This window comes from Cyprinus carpio, chromosome A3 (genome assembly GCF_018340385.1).
Source record: "Cyprinus carpio isolate SPL01 chromosome A3, ASM1834038v1, whole genome shotgun sequence".
NCBI lineage: Eukaryota > Metazoa > Chordata > Actinopteri > Cypriniformes > Cyprinidae > Cyprinus > Cyprinus carpio.
The window spans coordinates 26,670,513-26,687,697 of record NC_056574.1 but is presented as its reverse complement, the minus strand read 5'-3'; the positions used below and the strand labels follow the sequence as shown (position 1 = coordinate 26,687,697).

The 17,185-nt window shown below is 37.3% G+C and overlaps 1 protein-coding gene across 1 annotated transcript; it reads right to left on the bottom strand.

Annotated features, from left to right (window-relative positions):
* Positions 1 to 695: 695 nt before the first annotated feature.
* lasp1 (LIM and SH3 protein 1) lies at positions 696 to 16,141 on the bottom strand. The gene is made up of 7 exons (XM_019076648.2): positions 15,904 to 16,141; positions 12,727 to 12,821; positions 6,550 to 6,634; positions 4,104 to 4,211; positions 2,385 to 2,475; positions 2,197 to 2,294; positions 696 to 2,117 (listed from the first exon to the last, which is right to left on the bottom strand). Exons 1-7 carry the CDS (start codon positions 15,970 to 15,972, stop codon positions 1,944 to 1,946), a joined length of 720 nt encoding a protein of 239 aa, XP_018932193.1. The 5' UTR covers positions 15,973 to 16,141; the 3' UTR covers positions 696 to 1,943.
* Positions 16,142 to 17,185: the final 1,044 nt, after the last annotated feature.

Below are 17,185 nucleotides of genomic sequence, written 5' to 3'. Positions count from 1 at the left end.
AATCTTGTTAGATTTACGCATTGGAATAAAAAGACTGTCCACAAACAAACAAAAGTGCAATATTAAGGATTGCAGTATTTAGATGAGCTTATTTGGATATTTATGCAATCTTGGATAAATTTAGGATATTTAGATATCTTGTATCCCTTAATGTCTTTCCAAAAGGAAAACACTGAGCACATGAGCATTCATATACCATATCAAAATACTTTACAATTTAAAAGTTTGGGGTCAGGAAGTTTGCCTCTTTAAAAGAAATGAATCTTTTTTTTTTTCTCCAAGAAGTTTGCATTAATTCAAAAATGACAGTAAAGACATTTCTAATGTTATAATATCAAGCAGCACAACTGCTTAGACATGATACTAAGAAATATATCTTGAGCACCAAATCAGCATTTCAGACTGATTTCTGGAGAATACGTTTTACAGAAGAGTAAAAATCAAGTGAGTAACCCAGATAGCAACCTTTGAGGTAGCAATAGTGGAAATAGTATCTTGAGAAAGCAAAACACTTACTTTGATAATTCTCTGCATCTATATTTTGGCATTTGACAGAACAATGATCAGTAGAATCTGTTTAGAGTCTCTGCACAGTAACATAGTTTCCAGTAGAGAGAAATACATGCTAGGCTCTAATACAGTCTAATACCATTGATAACAATTCCGTCCGTTTGACAAACCCGCTTACCTTGGTATACAAATAGATTTTTTTATTCCACTGATATTGATAAATTGACATTAAAATTCTGTCTCGTACAATACCAGCAAGGCAATGAGAATAAGCAATGATATGAGGAAAAAACAAACAAAAACGTCTTACAGAACAGCTCTGAGATACAGTTCGATACAATTCACATGGAATGTTCCAGAGCCGAAATAGAACAGAACCAATGGAATGATTAAAATCCAAAGCTAAAATGGTCCATAGAATTGTGCTTGGGTCCTCTCTTCTCTCACTAATCTACAATGCTGTTCTGCTCCTCGCTTGCTGAGTGACTATATAATTTATTTTTCCCTTTATGAAGAACAAAATACATCATTTCCTCGCATTTTTAAAAGCAAGAGCAGCAGAACAAAATTAAACTCATATATTCTAATTAATTCTGTAAAGGGTTAGAGGACTGTGAAGGAGTTTAAGTGAATGTACTGTAAGTATCAAAAGGCTCCATCCTTTTCATACAGTTTTAGGAATGTCCAGTTGAAAAAGAGGAGCCTTTTCTAGATTTCAGTTTCAACACATGATGCAAATGGTCAGACGTATGGAATGATAATCGGAATGACCAGAATTCTCATGATTAAGCATTGTTACCCATTGACCCACATCCAATGAGATGTGAAACTGTACTGAATACATTACAATTACAAGCTGCAAAGAAGATAAATGAAAAGAAAAATGAATTTTATATATATATATAGATATAAACTTCACAACTGAAGTTTGGACCAGATTCTTTCACAAATTGTCATAGCAACAGAGAAGATAAGTGTGTTGAGATGTCTGCGAAGTGCTCTATAGCAGGCCCTAAATATTTTAAAGGTCCGTGTGGTCATGTATTTTGAAGGTTGGTGTGTGCGAGTCTTGTTAAGACTTAAGTGCCACTTGTGACAGCACCTTTCCAGGACTGAGGAAACACTTACTAATAAGACAAACAGCAAAAGCAAAAGACAGAGAGAAAGACATGGGCGAAAGTCGTAAATCATTCACTATTTATGCGAGTGCGTGTATGCGCTGTTGCCGTGTATGATTACGTACTGAACTATGTTTGTTTTGGATCATGACCGGGTCATAGAGGCTGACCCCTGATAAGACAGTTAGTGCAGGAAAAGAAGAGGAAAAAGATGAGATCTTGAAAGGTGAGATGGCACTCGGCTAATCATCTGCATCTCTCAGCTGCAACCCCCTCTTTTTCATTTCCACCCTTCCCCCTTTCTCTCTCTTATGTTCACATGGCCTCTACATAGTTAGCCGGCAGCATCCCCTGCTGGCCGGTGCGCTCCACTCTTCCATACATCCACCCCTCATCGATCTGCTGCACATCCAGGATCATGTCGCCATCCAGGAACGACACCTCGTCCTCATCAGCTGCGGTGTAGTCATACACCGCTCGGTAGCGCTTCTGCAACGCACACAAAGAGGACAGTAAGGACTTGAAACGAAGGAGGGTAAAGGACAGTGCGTGTAAGAGAGTTTATTACCCCAGAGCTGGGAGGAGGGGCGGCGGCAGCGGCCTGACGCACAGGCACAGGCTCAGGCTCATAGTGATAGTTCTGAGATGCTGCCGGGGGTTGATATGCTATGAGAGAAAAATGTGTTTATTTTATGGCCCATGTGAAATTGAGATTTTAATGATGATCCAAAAGAACAGACAAGCAGCGAGTTGTACCTGGAGTTGTGTTTTGTTGAGGTGAATGTGGGTGGTGAGGCGGGCCTTCCCCTCCCATTCGGGTCTTCTCAAATTCCTCATGGTACTTAATCTAAAACACACAGACACATATACAGTGTGTCAGAACAGACATGCATAAATATGCATGCAAACATAAACATTTTGTTTTCTGTGATGTACTTAACGTTGTGAATTCTGCAAAATATCTCACCAAAGTGAGTGATTATTTAGCTGGACAACAGTCAAAATTGTGAGAATTATTTGTTATAAAAAGCAGATGTCTTGGAGCTGTTAGACAGGCTGAAAATTATAAACATATGCAACATATGACATCAATTTCCAACAAATGTGTGTACATATGAAGCATGAAGATAACAGCTGTAAAAACTGCAAAACAAAGTATTTTTGGTAAAGAAAAAGTGAAATATTTTAATTTCATTTTTCTGATGCATACAATTTTTTTTTTTTTTATAATGGATGATAATTTGTAATGTAGCAATGCTAGTTAAAATGTGTTGGCAGAACAAAAAAAATCCAATTAGGCCATCAGAAAAAAAAAAAAGACTGTTGAGCCCCAATTATAGGACCATTACAAGCACAAATAAATTTAGTATAAATGTAGAAAAAAGAAAGCATGATAAATTTATATATATATATATATATATATATATATATATATATATATATATATATATATATATATATATATATAACATTCCAAAGGTGACTGTGCAAATTTGGAGTCTGTAAGAATTTATGTTTGTCAATCTTATGCTCAACAAGGCTGCTTTTATTTGATTAATAATACAGTTAAAACAGCAAATTTGCCAAAATGTATTCCAAGTTAAAATAACAGTTTTCTATTTTAATATATTTAAAAATGTAATTTACTCCTGTGATGCAATGCTGAATTTTCAGCAGTCATTACTCCAGTCTTTAAATTCTGACCCCAAACCTTTAAATGGTAGTGCATGATGACTTCACTGACAGTGTACTAAAATCAATCATACAGCACAATGGAGACATCCACACTGCTGTCCATTTTACAGACACACCCTCAAACTGAGTGAATCACTTTAACAGCAGTGGGCTCTTTGGGTAAGCACTTCAGACTGAATTAAACGTAGGAAATTGTGGTGAGGAACAGAAAAAAAATAGAACGCATGAGACATACTGATGCAGTGCTCTCTCATAATTAAACCACTCAGAAAACAGTCCTTCATTTTGTAAAGTGGTGGTTTTAGCAAGAGGTTTTAATTTGATTAAACTTTACTCTTAGCCAGAGTGACAATTAATAGTCACAGTAATTCCAGCACCATCCCCAAGGTGTCTCCTTAGCCAGAAAATGGAGTAAATGGAGTGGTATCTTGCTTTCATACTGACAGGAAATGACATTGCAAAAAGGAAGTTAGGTGACAAATGTAACCAGGCAACTAGTGCAGATACATCAGTGAAAAGGTGTGGTGTGAAAGAAGAAGAGGAAGGATGGGACTAAATGCTCTAAAAATAATTATTACTTCTTGTTAACAATTAATTCATAAAAAATAAAGGAGATTAAGATAGATAAACTGTGTATTTTTCTGTTTGTTGGAGAGAAATAGATAGAGTTTGGGAAGCACTAGACAAAAAGCTAATTTAACAGCTAAAAAAGAGAAATTATGAAGCACTGAAAAGTGAGTAATATGTGAAAAGAGAGAAATACACAGATATTGGCCCTACGTTGCTGATTTGGTCTTGGTTTTTCTTGATTCTCTGCAACTCCGGTGTGTCGGCCACAACACTGAAGCCCTTTCCTTTGTTCTTCTCAAATTCCTCCTTGTAGAGCACCTGCAACAAAAACACAGAAATTAGCAGCAAATATCCAAGTAATTGTAATTGTTCATTTCACGTGTAACAGGTTCACAAGTATACTTCCCTCCATTAAATTATATCAGCATATATGTAGCTTAGTTAATGGATAATCCTAAAAACAACATTTGGAATTTTCCACATTCCACAGAGTAAAAAGGCCTTCAAACTCTTTTTTTTATTTTTTTATTTCAATGAATGTGTGTTTCACTACTCACTGCTGTGTGTTTGCACTTGGATGGATGGGTGAAATGCAGAGCACAAATTCCGAGTACAGATCACTATACTTGGCCACAAGTCACCTTCTTTCCTTTCCAAACTAGTCTCAATGAAGCTGTCGCACAATAGAGGCTATTTTGGGAACAAAGTAGGGCTGGGCAATAAATCGATTTTATCGATTAACTCGAATGTGTAGTTTACATCAATTTGTTTGAATGAAAATCGGTTTTCTCTGATGTTCTGAAGGGGCTCAACCCTCCCCTCGTGCGTTTGCCATAGAGACATGCTGCCGTGTGAGCGAGATGTTTCGCCCGACGAAATGAACAAGACCGCGGCAGCACAAGCACACCCGCCAAAAAGCAATCTACAGCAGTGTTACTCGTTGTGTGGCTCGCCAAGCTTTACTTTTGTGGCTCGCATGGCAGTAAATAATACGATGATAATGCAGTCAATACAGATATTTCATAAAAACATTAAAAACAAGCAGGGCTATAACATAACTCCTTAATAAACTCACACCATGTCTACACCGGACACGTGTGGTGCAATCCAACAAAAGACAATAGAACCCAGTGATGTTGTCTACACTGGACAGGTGTGATGCGACACGATCCCCATCAGTAAACTCATGCCTCGTTCTATTTATGACGAAATGTACTGACACTACGTTCAGATGATTTGCAACTGTAGTGTGGTGTTTTCAAGTTTAGACAGACTTTTAGTGCAGCATGACAACTCTCGCGTCCGGTGTAGACAAAGTTAGACAGTGTCTGCTCCATTTATAAATAATTTATATTTAAATAAACAAATAAATAACCTAAACCAGCGGCATTACAAGATGGAAATATAGACTAGAAAATATTTTTACACTTGCTCTGTCCAACGTCCATGACACTGACTCACTGCAGAGTTGCCAGTTTTAATCTCAACAGCTCTTAACGCCGAGTGTGCATTAAGGCAATCCTGCTTTTTATAAATCATCCTGTTTCAGTTAAAAATTTGACTGGTAAATGATAAAAAAATTATAGCCCCTTTTGTATTGCATTGCATTGCATATCAGGGATGACAGATTGATAAAAAGACATGCTATTTATGACTAGATGTAACTTTTTATACTTTGCCTTAAAAGTGGCTCTCTCTGATTGACTTTGCCCTATCAGTGTGGCTCTCATGGAAAAAAAAATATTGAAGACCTCTGACAGTCTTACAAACAGTATGATAAGAATGTTATGTTAGATTTTTTGTTATGTAACTTTTTCACTGTTTACAATGGCAGGGCCTGCCATCTTGTCTTTTTGGCTTGTTGTTTCTGATTGCACTTTAACCCCAAGGAGGAAATCCAGATCAAATCCCAGAAGGTAAAATCAAAACAAAATAAAGTTAACACTTGTTTTGAACAATTTCTTTGTCATCTGAATACTGATTTTAAGTGTGGGGGGGGGGTCGATTTAAATCATAAATCTGATTTTTTGTGAAAAAAATCAGTTTTTTTTTTTTTTTTTTTTAGGACATATCGCCCAGCCCTAAAAAAAAGGTTGTTTGATAACTACAGACAAACTTGTATTTCCCGTAAATTAAGTTATTTGTTTGTTCCTTTATTCTGACAGTTATAGAGAGATAGCATTAATGGTTTATCTTTACTAATGCAGTCAACACAACAACATTTGTAAAAACTGAGAAAATGGAATAAAATGTCATGATGTTTTGGTTTAAATTGTTGCTTAGATAATAGTTTATCTGATATATATAATAGTTCTCATGGGATTTGTGGATTTGGATTTCTGTTTTCTATATGTTCCTATACGTTCTGTTTTTTGTATGTGCTCTATACATTTGTGATGACGTAAGATGAATGCAAATGCACCAGGGATTGAATCGCACTCAGGCTCGGACCACAGCAAACATGCTCAGTGTGAAAGCCCACTTACGGGAGGGGCGCAGGTGGAGTTCTGGCCTGGGAGATGATCATGACTTGATTTATGCTTTCTTTTAGTATTATTTCATGCTTAGGAGTGTACTGACTAATGCCACAGAAACATACAGAAATAAGTAATCAATTAGAGTGATTAGAGAGTATGCGACTGCTGGCATGTTATACCTGGCTCTGCATCTTGCTTTGCTGTTTCAGGCGCAGGTTCTCCGGAGTGTCTGCAACACTGGTGAATGACGTCTTCGGATAGTGTCTGAAATACACACACAGAGCCATTTTAGTGAATATATGCATTTTGCAAACATCATCTCAGTATTTCTCTTATTTGAAATACAAAAAAAGTATTTTTAATTATTTGAATTATTGCTGGTCTCCAAATGTTAGGCAAAACCTTTAATGCATAAACTATTTAGGTTAATTATATTTTTATAATAATGGATTTTTCAAGTTAATGACTAGTTTTCAAGGCTACTGGGATGGTTTTTAACCGTGATGCTGCTAAAGACAAAGATCATGAATTAGTGACCGTGAAGGTGAATGTCTGAATTTGCTTATCGCTGATTTGTATGGGGTGTAAATGTGTGCCTTGTGTAAACAACGCAGCTTATTTGTCCTATTTTCACAGACCAACGCAAGACAAAATTAGCATGACAGTGACAAACCCAACCACAATCATCCAACGCAACACACAATTAGAGTGCCAGAAATAACAACTGTAGAACAGAAAATACAAATTACTATTACAACATTAACCAAATATTTGTTAACAAAGTCGTAATCATTTTTTTAAATACAGTCTTAACCATTTAGCTATAGTTTGTTATTCATGTAACCATATAACAACATATAGAGTGCCACATAAGCATTTAACAGGGCTGATTCAGAATGGAGCTGAATCATATTAACACCACAACAACTGAGCTCATCAAAACGTAGTCTGTTCCTGGTTACCAAAGGTATCCTTAGTGCTTAGTAAACCTCTTTATAATACACAGACGCTGTGTTGCTGCTGACAACCACCACATAATACAACACACGCTCTGTAAACCTATGTAAATAAACACAGACTGATCCAGCACTAACTCAAAAAGCTACACTAAAGACTAAACAAAATTTAGCTTCAAATATACTTTTAGTTTTAGTCATTTTTATTGCGGTTAGTTGCTAGGACAACGTTTCTAGTTTTCATTGACATTTTTAAAAAAGTTCTCCATATAATATTTGGATTGTATTTTATTTCAGCGTTATTTCATTTAACAAAAATGATTTAAATAAATTATAAAAACACTGACGGGCTGATGGCCCAAGTTGTTGGACCGGTCACTTGCCTTGTTGGGCCACTTGTTGATCATGTACATATGTTTCATGTTGTAAAAACTGTAAACTTTTGGTTTGGTGTGATGTGTTAAACACTGCTGTTGCAATTTCTGCTGATTTAACCCTCTGGGGCCGACTAACGCAAATATGCATTTTGAGGCATCTTCTCCTGACATCACCAAAAAGAACTTAAATTACACTTTCAGTTTTGAGAGTACAGATAAGAGCAATACATCAATCGAATCTGTAAAGGGTCTACTTTTATTTGTATACAAACATAATAACAACAAAACTTTGTGCATTTATAAAATAAAGAAAATAAAACAGGGTGCGCTGTCTGCAGCCCTGGTCTGTGGTGATTTTCATTTAGAAATGCGTCATTAAAATTAACTGTAACTAAGTGAATACTCAACACAGAGACATGAGAGGTATATCTATAGAAAGCTTGACATGTCTAATTTTAAACTAAGCAAGTGCTACCAAAAACAAATATTCTGTGATAAAGTAATCCATATGAAACCAAAGTGATGTCCAGTCTCTCACGTCTCCCTAGTGGTCACGGCGGGTAAACGCCCCATAACAACAAACAAAGCAGCGAGTTTTTTACATTTTACTTTGCACTTTGCGGTGAGAGGAATGAGACTGAATTCACCACAGAAAAGACTCGCTGTGACAAATAAGAAAGAATTCACCTCAAGAAGTTTTGGATTACCTTTGGATTATTGATGCAGCGGCTTGATCAAGCAGAGATCCTAAACATGAGTAAGTCTTTTTTTTTATTATCCTACTTGTATTATGTTTCACATAACCTGTACAAATTTTACTAGTTAGACTTTTTTCAAACTATAATTCCTGACTAAATGTATAATCAAGTGAAACATTATAAAGTTTCATTCACAGCATCTAAATGTCTCACCATGCCAGGAGGGTTTTTTTTTGTTATATAACACAAACAGCAATACGATATATAAAAAAATATTGTTGCTAGCCTAATGTCAGTAAAAATGGTTGGACAAAACTCTACTGAGATAGGCTATTCTCTGTTCACGAATATAGCCACATATGTTTATAACTATATATATATATTGTATAGGCCTACATACAAAGCATGCTTGTGTTTATGAATGTAACTAAGCTTCTGTTCATAAATATCTACTCTGGTGTAAGTATTTTGAATGTGTTATACCCGGGATCCTCTGAGGTGTAAATGTATCAAGTAAGGTGTAAATATCACTGATAATATGTGTGCTATGTGGTAATAGTGTTCTTTTTTCTATAAATTAGTATCAGTGACCATCACAATAATGTTAGTAATGTAGTTAAAAAAAAAAAATGTATTTTGTCCTCAGAGTCTTTCTTGTAACTCTTCTCTCTCAGTCACACACCTGGCTGAAAGGCTTATTATGCGGGCCTTTGTCTTCTCAGGTGTGAATCACAGCATTATGCATGATAGTTGACACCTTAAAAAAAGTGTCATAAAAAATGTAAATCAATATATTGTTTTCTGTTAATGAGTAATCAAGATGATTTTCACATCATTTTGAAGCAAAAACTCTAGGCTTCAAAATCTGTTCTCAAAAGTCTTGTGAACAAATGTTCTCTAGGTGTTTTATTGCCTTCAAAATTTTAGTTTTTCACTAACCACGCATAAACATCGCTTTCTTAAAAACATAATCATGTACATACACATATTATTGTAGCCCAGTTTGTGCTGATTACAGTGTTATTAGACTAAACTTTTGTGTGTTTATAAGCAACTGAAAAAAAAACACAAATATCAGGGCATGTCAAAACTTCTCTAGGCCCCCAAAACACCCTCAGGCCCCAGAGGGTTAAATGATCAATGTAAAGCTATCTAGCTAGCTAACATGGGTCGAATTACATGGGGTTACATTTCAGATCTGTAAATTTTATTTAATAGCCACTCAAATGAAATATTAGTGATTGCGGCATAACATCCCAATTAAATAAAGTGTATTTGAAGATATTAGGACTGTCAGTTTGCCCACTGTCACATTTTTAGACACTGTCTGACACAACAACAACAAAAAATACATTCACACTTCTTGTGATGAAAAAAAAAACTGTCCAGGAAAGTACAAATATAAACTCCTGACCAGTGAAAAATTTATTGTTGAGTGATGAGATCTGCTAATTACCATTTTCAGCCAATACTATCAGCCTAGATTATTCTTATAATAAGGACTGAGTAAACAGTGAAGAAGCAGATCTAGACAGAGCGACAGAAATTTGCTAAATAAACACTAAACCCCTGGTGAGTTACAGAAGTATGTGAGAATGAGAAATAAGGACCTTGAGATACATCAGCACTCACAGTAGGGAAGCATTTGCATATTTTGTATGCCAGCTGGTCATCATGACTTCCTGAATGTACTGTAGACATGTCAAAGCAGCATGCTAGGCCTGGTGGTCTGCATTACCACTGCAACTTGAAGTATGAATGGCAACCTTCTAAAAACAGGAATGCTATAACTGAGGTATCTGACTCACAATACTTTTAGTGATCAGAAGTTCATTCCAGAGAAGTGAACTCATTTCTGTATGCTTGTATGGGTCATTGTTGTGAAAAAAGGAATTTCCCTCCAATACCCTTCCACCGTATGAATGCACAAGTCAACTACTGTGTCCGCGGATGTGACCTTTCCACGGTCAACTAACACTTACTGAGACAATTGACAATCAGAAACAATTAAATACAACATTTTGGCCTGGTTTCACAGACAGGGCTTAGGTTAAGCCAGGATTAGGCCATAGTTCAATTAGGACATTTAAGTATCTTTTATAAATGTGCCTTAGAAAATAACATTGCTTGTGTGCTTCTTGAGACAAAACAATGGCACAGACATATTTTAAGAGAAGTTTCTTTCAGGTAAAACAGCCCAGACATGCATTTTACTCTGGGACTAAGCTTAAACCTTGTCTGTGAAACCAGGGGTATATCAAAATTAGCTCTGTTTCCTTTCTTAATGCATCTGTCTATTTTGAAAGATTCATCAGTGCACGTCATTTAAAAGAGAAACGTGTCTGATTTTGTATCTTCAAAATGTACTAACTTCCTCTTCTTTTGAGGCACTCTTTTTCTGCTATCTTCATTTAAGCCAAGCAAGCTACTGGAAACTGTCAGCCAGTTGTCAAACAGACATTGTTTTAGAAACCTTGCATTGTATCTGGTTCCACTTTAATATTTAACACCCACTTTTCACTGTTCAGTTAATTCTCAATATACCAACATCTGTGTACATATCTGTTTTTGTTAAATATCTTAGTTTACTAAAATAGGGATGCAAATGGCAATTGATGGTTTGCTTCGTCCAAATATGGCTACTTCCATACTATATAATATGTGAAAACTGTGAAAAGAGTAGCATGTCAGAATTAACAGTAGGTTAAAAGTGAAGAAAAAAAACAAAACGCTGATTTGTTGTTTTTGTTCAAAGCACAAACAACGTAGAAAATGTGGCGCTGCCGACACAGAACAACATACGCGGTTTGCGTTCAGTGGATACTAGACGTTGACCTATAAGGGTTTTTCACTGGCCGATGCCGATATTTAGAAATCAAGGCAGCCGATGGCCGATATATGATGCTGATTTTTTTTTTTTTTCCATCTCATAAAAGTGAGTTTGAGCAAATTATTATTGCAGGGTACAAGATAGTAATAGTAGTAGTAGTCCAATTTAGAGTAATAATACATGGCTCAAAACTTAAGCACCTTCTCAATTGCTTTTTTTTTTTTATGTTTACTGAGAGACACCAGTGTTTCCCACAGACTGCAAATTAATTTTGTGAAAGTGGGAGTTGATGTTGGAGAGGATTTATAGTGGTTTTTGATTTTTCGGCTGTAATCATATAAGCACTGCTCACAAACGCTACTTTATCAGGCATTACAGGAAAGATGAAATGAAAATGACATTGAAGCTTTTCTGAGGACAGTCGGTTCTTTTTAAAGATACATTCACATAAAAACACCCACGCTGCATTTTAATTCTGAAACATGAAGCGCTCATTTTATTTAACGAAGTATAAGCCTTTTGGAAAATCTATTTGTGACGGTCAGTTTTGATATAGTGACGAGCCGTCACAAATAACTCAATGTATAGGAAACACTGGACACTGCTATAAGTCAAATGGCCATAGTGATAACAAAAATAAAAGATTTCACACATATTACACAGCCTGCTGCTCCTAACTGCTTAAGAGTGCTCTGGCCACAAGCGACGACATCGTGGAGGATACTGTCGGACCTACACACATTTCATGAGGAAAGTTAACGTGCACGTTATAATCAGCACAGATTGTTGCACTTATGAATATGACAACTTTCCGGCATCAATTCTAGTCAGGTAAAACAGGGTGAAACGGGCTGCCATTAGCTGAAGCTGTGTGTGAACAAGCCACTGCTGCAGAGTGTGAGCTGCTCTGTCTCTCACGCAGCCTCAGTGCACCTGCCTATAAATCGGCCTAATTTGCAGCACAAACGGCTCATGCCGATTAATTAAAAAAAATGCCAAAAATCGCCCGATTAATCAGCCAGTCGATCAATTGGTCGACCTTTAGTGGATACTCTCCAAAATGGGACTAGGGTGACGTGGAGGAGACAAATGGTAGAATAAAGTTGTTGTTTTTTTTTCCCTTTTGCGCACAAGAAGCATTCTTGCAGCTTCGTAAAATTACGGTTGAACCCCTAATGTCACATGGATTATTTTAGGGATCTCCTTGCTATGTTTCTGGACATTGATCGTGTAAGAACCCTTGTTGTCTATGCCAGAATGCATCAAAAATATCTTATTTGGGTTCTTACGGGTTTGGGATTACATGAGAGTGAGTAATTAATGACAGAATTTTCATTTTTGGGTGAATTAACCCTTTAAACAGATCAGTTACACTAAACCATAATAAAATTAAATTGATTTCACGGTCACTTTAGGAATATGTAGGAAAAAAAAAAGCTGACACAATGAAAGATATATGATACGCACAAAACTCACAGAGAGCTGAGATACTTACGCATTACAGTATGGTCTCTTCTCAAAGCCCTTGTAGTTCTTCATGTTTAGAGTCATCTTACAGACTTCACAGCTAAAGCATCCTTTATGCCAGTACTGAAAGAGAGAGACACAGAGGAACGAAGGATTAAAGCTTTAAAATGTGCTTGTATTGGGAGGTGTATGCAAAAGAAATAGGGAAATTGTCTGCAATGGAGTTGGGAAAGATAAAGCCAAATAAAAAGGGCAAATGACATGAAGTCCTTCAGATCCCGTAGTGTTGCTAATTCAGTCACTCTGGTCGTTACACAGTCTATGCCGTTCACTCTGAGGATTAAATGCAAAAAACAATGGAGTGCTTGTTCTTTGAAAGCACTTGGAAAGAAAAAGAGGAACCATCACCACGTGTGACACAAAAGAAACCCAACTTGAGCTCATGTCCATTTAAAGTAAAGACATGTTTTTGTTTTCTGTGTGAATGCATCAATTTTAAAGACTTTCTGGCACAGACATTTTATATACACCCATCTGGTTCACACTGGTTGTCAAGTGGTTACTAAATGAGTTACAACACCATTTTCCCAGCTTCTTGCAACATAAGGAAAAACCCGAAAGAATGATCCACAACCAAACAACACATGACGGGAAACAATAGCTATACACTAAAATATGTAGCTGTAATTTATGGCAGACTTTGATTACCAGCTTCCTTGGTTAATGTTGACCACGGGAGTGTTTCAGTGATAAGAGACCACATGCACACACACAGAAAATGGACTGGGGGGACTGACCTGACCCGCTACCCTACATTCCATCTATGCAGCCAGTCACGCATGCTAACTGCAATGCGTATAATTTAGATGGTATTTTTGTCTTTCTAAATCCAACACTTTCTTACCAGTCAGCTGGAATGTAGAGGCTGATCACACGTGCATGTGAGTAACAAAATCATGCATCTGTTCTGCACTACCAAGGAGAGGAAGCTGCTAGCAAACAGATTCCGTTCATAACCAAAAATATACCTAAAAAAACCCCACACGCTTACTTCAAAATGCTTTTTAGGTATCTAGTCTGTTGCTAAGGTGTTAGAAAATAAGAAACAGGGAAAATAAGAAACAAGAACAGAAGAAACACACGAGACAGGATCTGTAGAGAGGTATAAAAGATTCCTTGTGTATTTCAATGGAATAATTAAAGGCATATTCTATCTATAGACTACACATTAAAAATAGCTTACAATAGAATAGTGCACAGTATTTTAATGATGGATAAATATAAAGCAATATGAAATGATCTTATGCTCACTGAGGCTGTGTTTATTTATTCAAAAACATGGTAAGTCAATAATACTGTGAAATGTTATTACAACTTAAAATAACTTTTCTAGTTTAATATATTTTAAAATGTAATTTATTCCTGTGATGGTAAAGCTGAATTTTCAGCATCATTACTCCAGTCTTCAGCGTCACATGATCCTTCAGAAATCATTCTAATATGCTGATTTGCTGCTCAAGAAACATTTCTTATTATTATTATCAATGCTGACAACAATTAGGCTGCTTAATAATTCTGTGGAAACGGTGATAAATTTTTTCCAGGATTGTTCGATGAACAAAGTTCAAAAGAACAGTTTTTAATTTTAATATTTTATAACATTATAAATATCTTTACTGCCATGTTTGATCAATTTAACGCCTCCCAGCTGAAAAAAAAGTATTAGATCCTAAGAATTAAAAAAAACTTACAGTTACTATTTTACAGTGGTTTTCTTTGAAGCTTGACAGTCACAATCCACTGCTATTGTCTGGAAAAGGGCTGTCTGGACATTTTACTAAACTTCTCTTTCTGTGTGCCATGCCAAAAAATAAACAGATAAAGAAAAAAAATCCTATGTTTTTTGAACAATGTGAGAAAGAGTAAATATTAATTCTGCCACATGAGCACTACCCCTAGACCACCTCTCTTGGCTGGGGATCTTCGGAGATGTTCTCCAGAGTGACAGCTGATGAACTCAAGCACTGAAGCAGAATGACAAGTGATGGTTGGCCTCTCTTCAAGCTGAGGGAAGCATTGGCATGCCTCAACAAAACAACAGCAAGAAGCAACTTATTCAAGGCCTTTCCTCCAGGCAATGAATGGGAACCAGCTTGTGTATGTGTGTGGGGTCAGTGCTGTTTTTCACAACATCTGTGGGAGGTGTGCCACCAAACGCCCCCCACGTTTACTTCTACATGAACTGCACGTCTCATTCACGCACTACAGGTCTGTATAGTCATTCCTCAGGCTGCCTCGTTCAAGGCCAATCGATTAATGTGCTTTTAGCGCCCATTACACAAGCCCCAGTTTCTCTCCCTCGCAAATACTTGCGCTGCATGAAAATAAAACAAGGCGACCCCACCCTCTGGAGCATCTATAGCTATACAAAAACTCAAGATTTCGCCACACTCAAAACGAGAGCGATAAGGATATGGGTTAAGAGGGGGGTGGGGTCTGAATATAAAACATTTCACAAGCGTGTCGAGCGCCAGCACTTCCTCTGACCAATTGGTAAACATGTTGTATTGATGTGCACATCGTGTAAATGAAATTTCGTGAATGCATGTAACATCTTCCCTTAAATCGCATGTCTGTTTTTTTTATAGGCCTCAACGTTATACACCCGCGAAGTTGCACATCTGCAAAGCTGGCTGGATCGTGTGCAGCCCAACCGGTTACTTACTATATGGGAGCAATATTTGTGCCAAGAAACGTTAGTCGTTTTGACACAACTTGGGCTGTTTTTGGTTTTTCGGGTCCGTCCATGTCGCCCACAGGACAGACTGACACGTCATAAACAAACCTCCTCCTCCTCCTCGCGACCGTGCAGCCGTTGGTTTAAAAAAATAACGACCACGCCGCACATTTCTGTCGATATCACACGATATTCACGCTAAGAAAACTGAAGGAACGATAGACAACTTGTAGCGTGCAGTGAAGTTAGCGCAATCAAAGGCTTTCCATTACGAGCCCTTTCGCTGACACGTTTCCGCTCTGCCCAAATTCCCAGTAACGTTAGTCACCACATCGGAAATGCTCTCTTTTACGCCACATTTGTAAAAATCTGTATTATACACGGCCAGAGGCATATATAACGTTACCCCGTTCTCTCAGCCAGAGGTGTAAGCTGTGCTAGCGTATGCTAAGTTTCGCTTAGCCTTACCTTGTCAAGGCAATTCACTTTTTCCGTGGGATACACCACTCGGTCACATCTGCTACACAGTGGATTCATGTCGGAGGAATTGTACGGCTTCGGAATGAGATGAGGAGACGATCCGCGGAGCACAATTAGGTTGATAACGCTTGAGGTGTGGATCACTAGCCGTTAATGAGTCCAGCTCGCGCCGCTGGCTGTCAGCGAACGAATCAGACGCGGAAGGCGCGCTCACGGCACTGCCGCTGTATCCTGCTGCGCGCTCCCGTGCTGAGATAAGCAAGGGCCTTCGGCGGAAGACTTTCACTCTCGAATAGTTCTCGAATTCTTTATCATTTGAAATGAAAGAGGCGTCTTGCTCATGAGTTAAACGACTATAGCTTGTCTTGAATTGCGTTTATCTTCAGTTTAACCTGCTTTAAACCCAAAATCATCCACCTGCAATTACAAATAGACATATTGGGAGTGTACCTGCCCTCACAACTGCCTATTCATTCAACCGATCGCCTTTTAGAATAAACACTGATAACAAAGAGTTTTAAAATGATGTGCATTCAGCATATTCAAACTCTGAGTAATACTAAAAGGGCTAGGCACTTTTATCATCGTGGCGTCTTTGCTGCTGTTTGTTCATGTAAATCAGTTTTCACACAAGCCGTTCACATTCTGTCCAAAGCAGAGCCAAACACACCATTGTTTCAGTTTCGGATCGGATGCGCCAAAAATACTTAATACATAACGTTTTCAGTTTCTGTCGCCTTTTGTTCGAGCGACACCTGGTGGCTAAATGTGCAACTGCATACATTTCAGTGCAAATAGGCCCACATGAGCGTTTCATCTCATCCGACTGACATCTGTCTGTTTTGTTGTTGTCATACTCACGGTTCAATAAATTGTATAGCTCAATGTATAGTACACGTATTGCTCAGATGTCTGCAAAGCTAATTAGCTTCACTATAACACATATATATATATATATATATATTTCATTCGTATATTCCTGTTGTAGGGGAGGCTGGGGCTAGCTGTCACGCAGGGAAGTTGTCACAATGGCTATATATCAGTAACTATAAGGTTATTGTCTATTAGACAAACTTGTGTTGTCTCCCAACTAAAATTGCAGTTGCACTATATTTTTGTTAAAGCTGTTGGCTAAACAAGTGAACACAATAACACCACACTAATATGCATTCACTGATAAACATGTTAACTGTGTAATGATGGTAATTGTGTAGAGAGATTTATTTCAGGACATGGGTATGTTTCATAAATGTCAAAATTTTATAGGGAC

Coding starts and splice junctions, on each gene's coding strand:
- lasp1 (XM_019076648.2), bottom strand. CDS start 15,972: ATGAATCCACTGTGTAGCAGATGTGACCGAGTGGTGTATCCCACGGAA. Junction 4,212..6,549: donor AAAGCAAGATGCAGAGCCAG/GTATAACATGCC, acceptor TTTTTGTTGCAG/GTGCTCTACAAGGAGGAATT. Junction 2,295..2,384: donor TCAACAAAACACAACTCCAG/GTACAACTCGCT, acceptor TTTCTCTCATAG/CATATCAACCCCCGGCAGCA.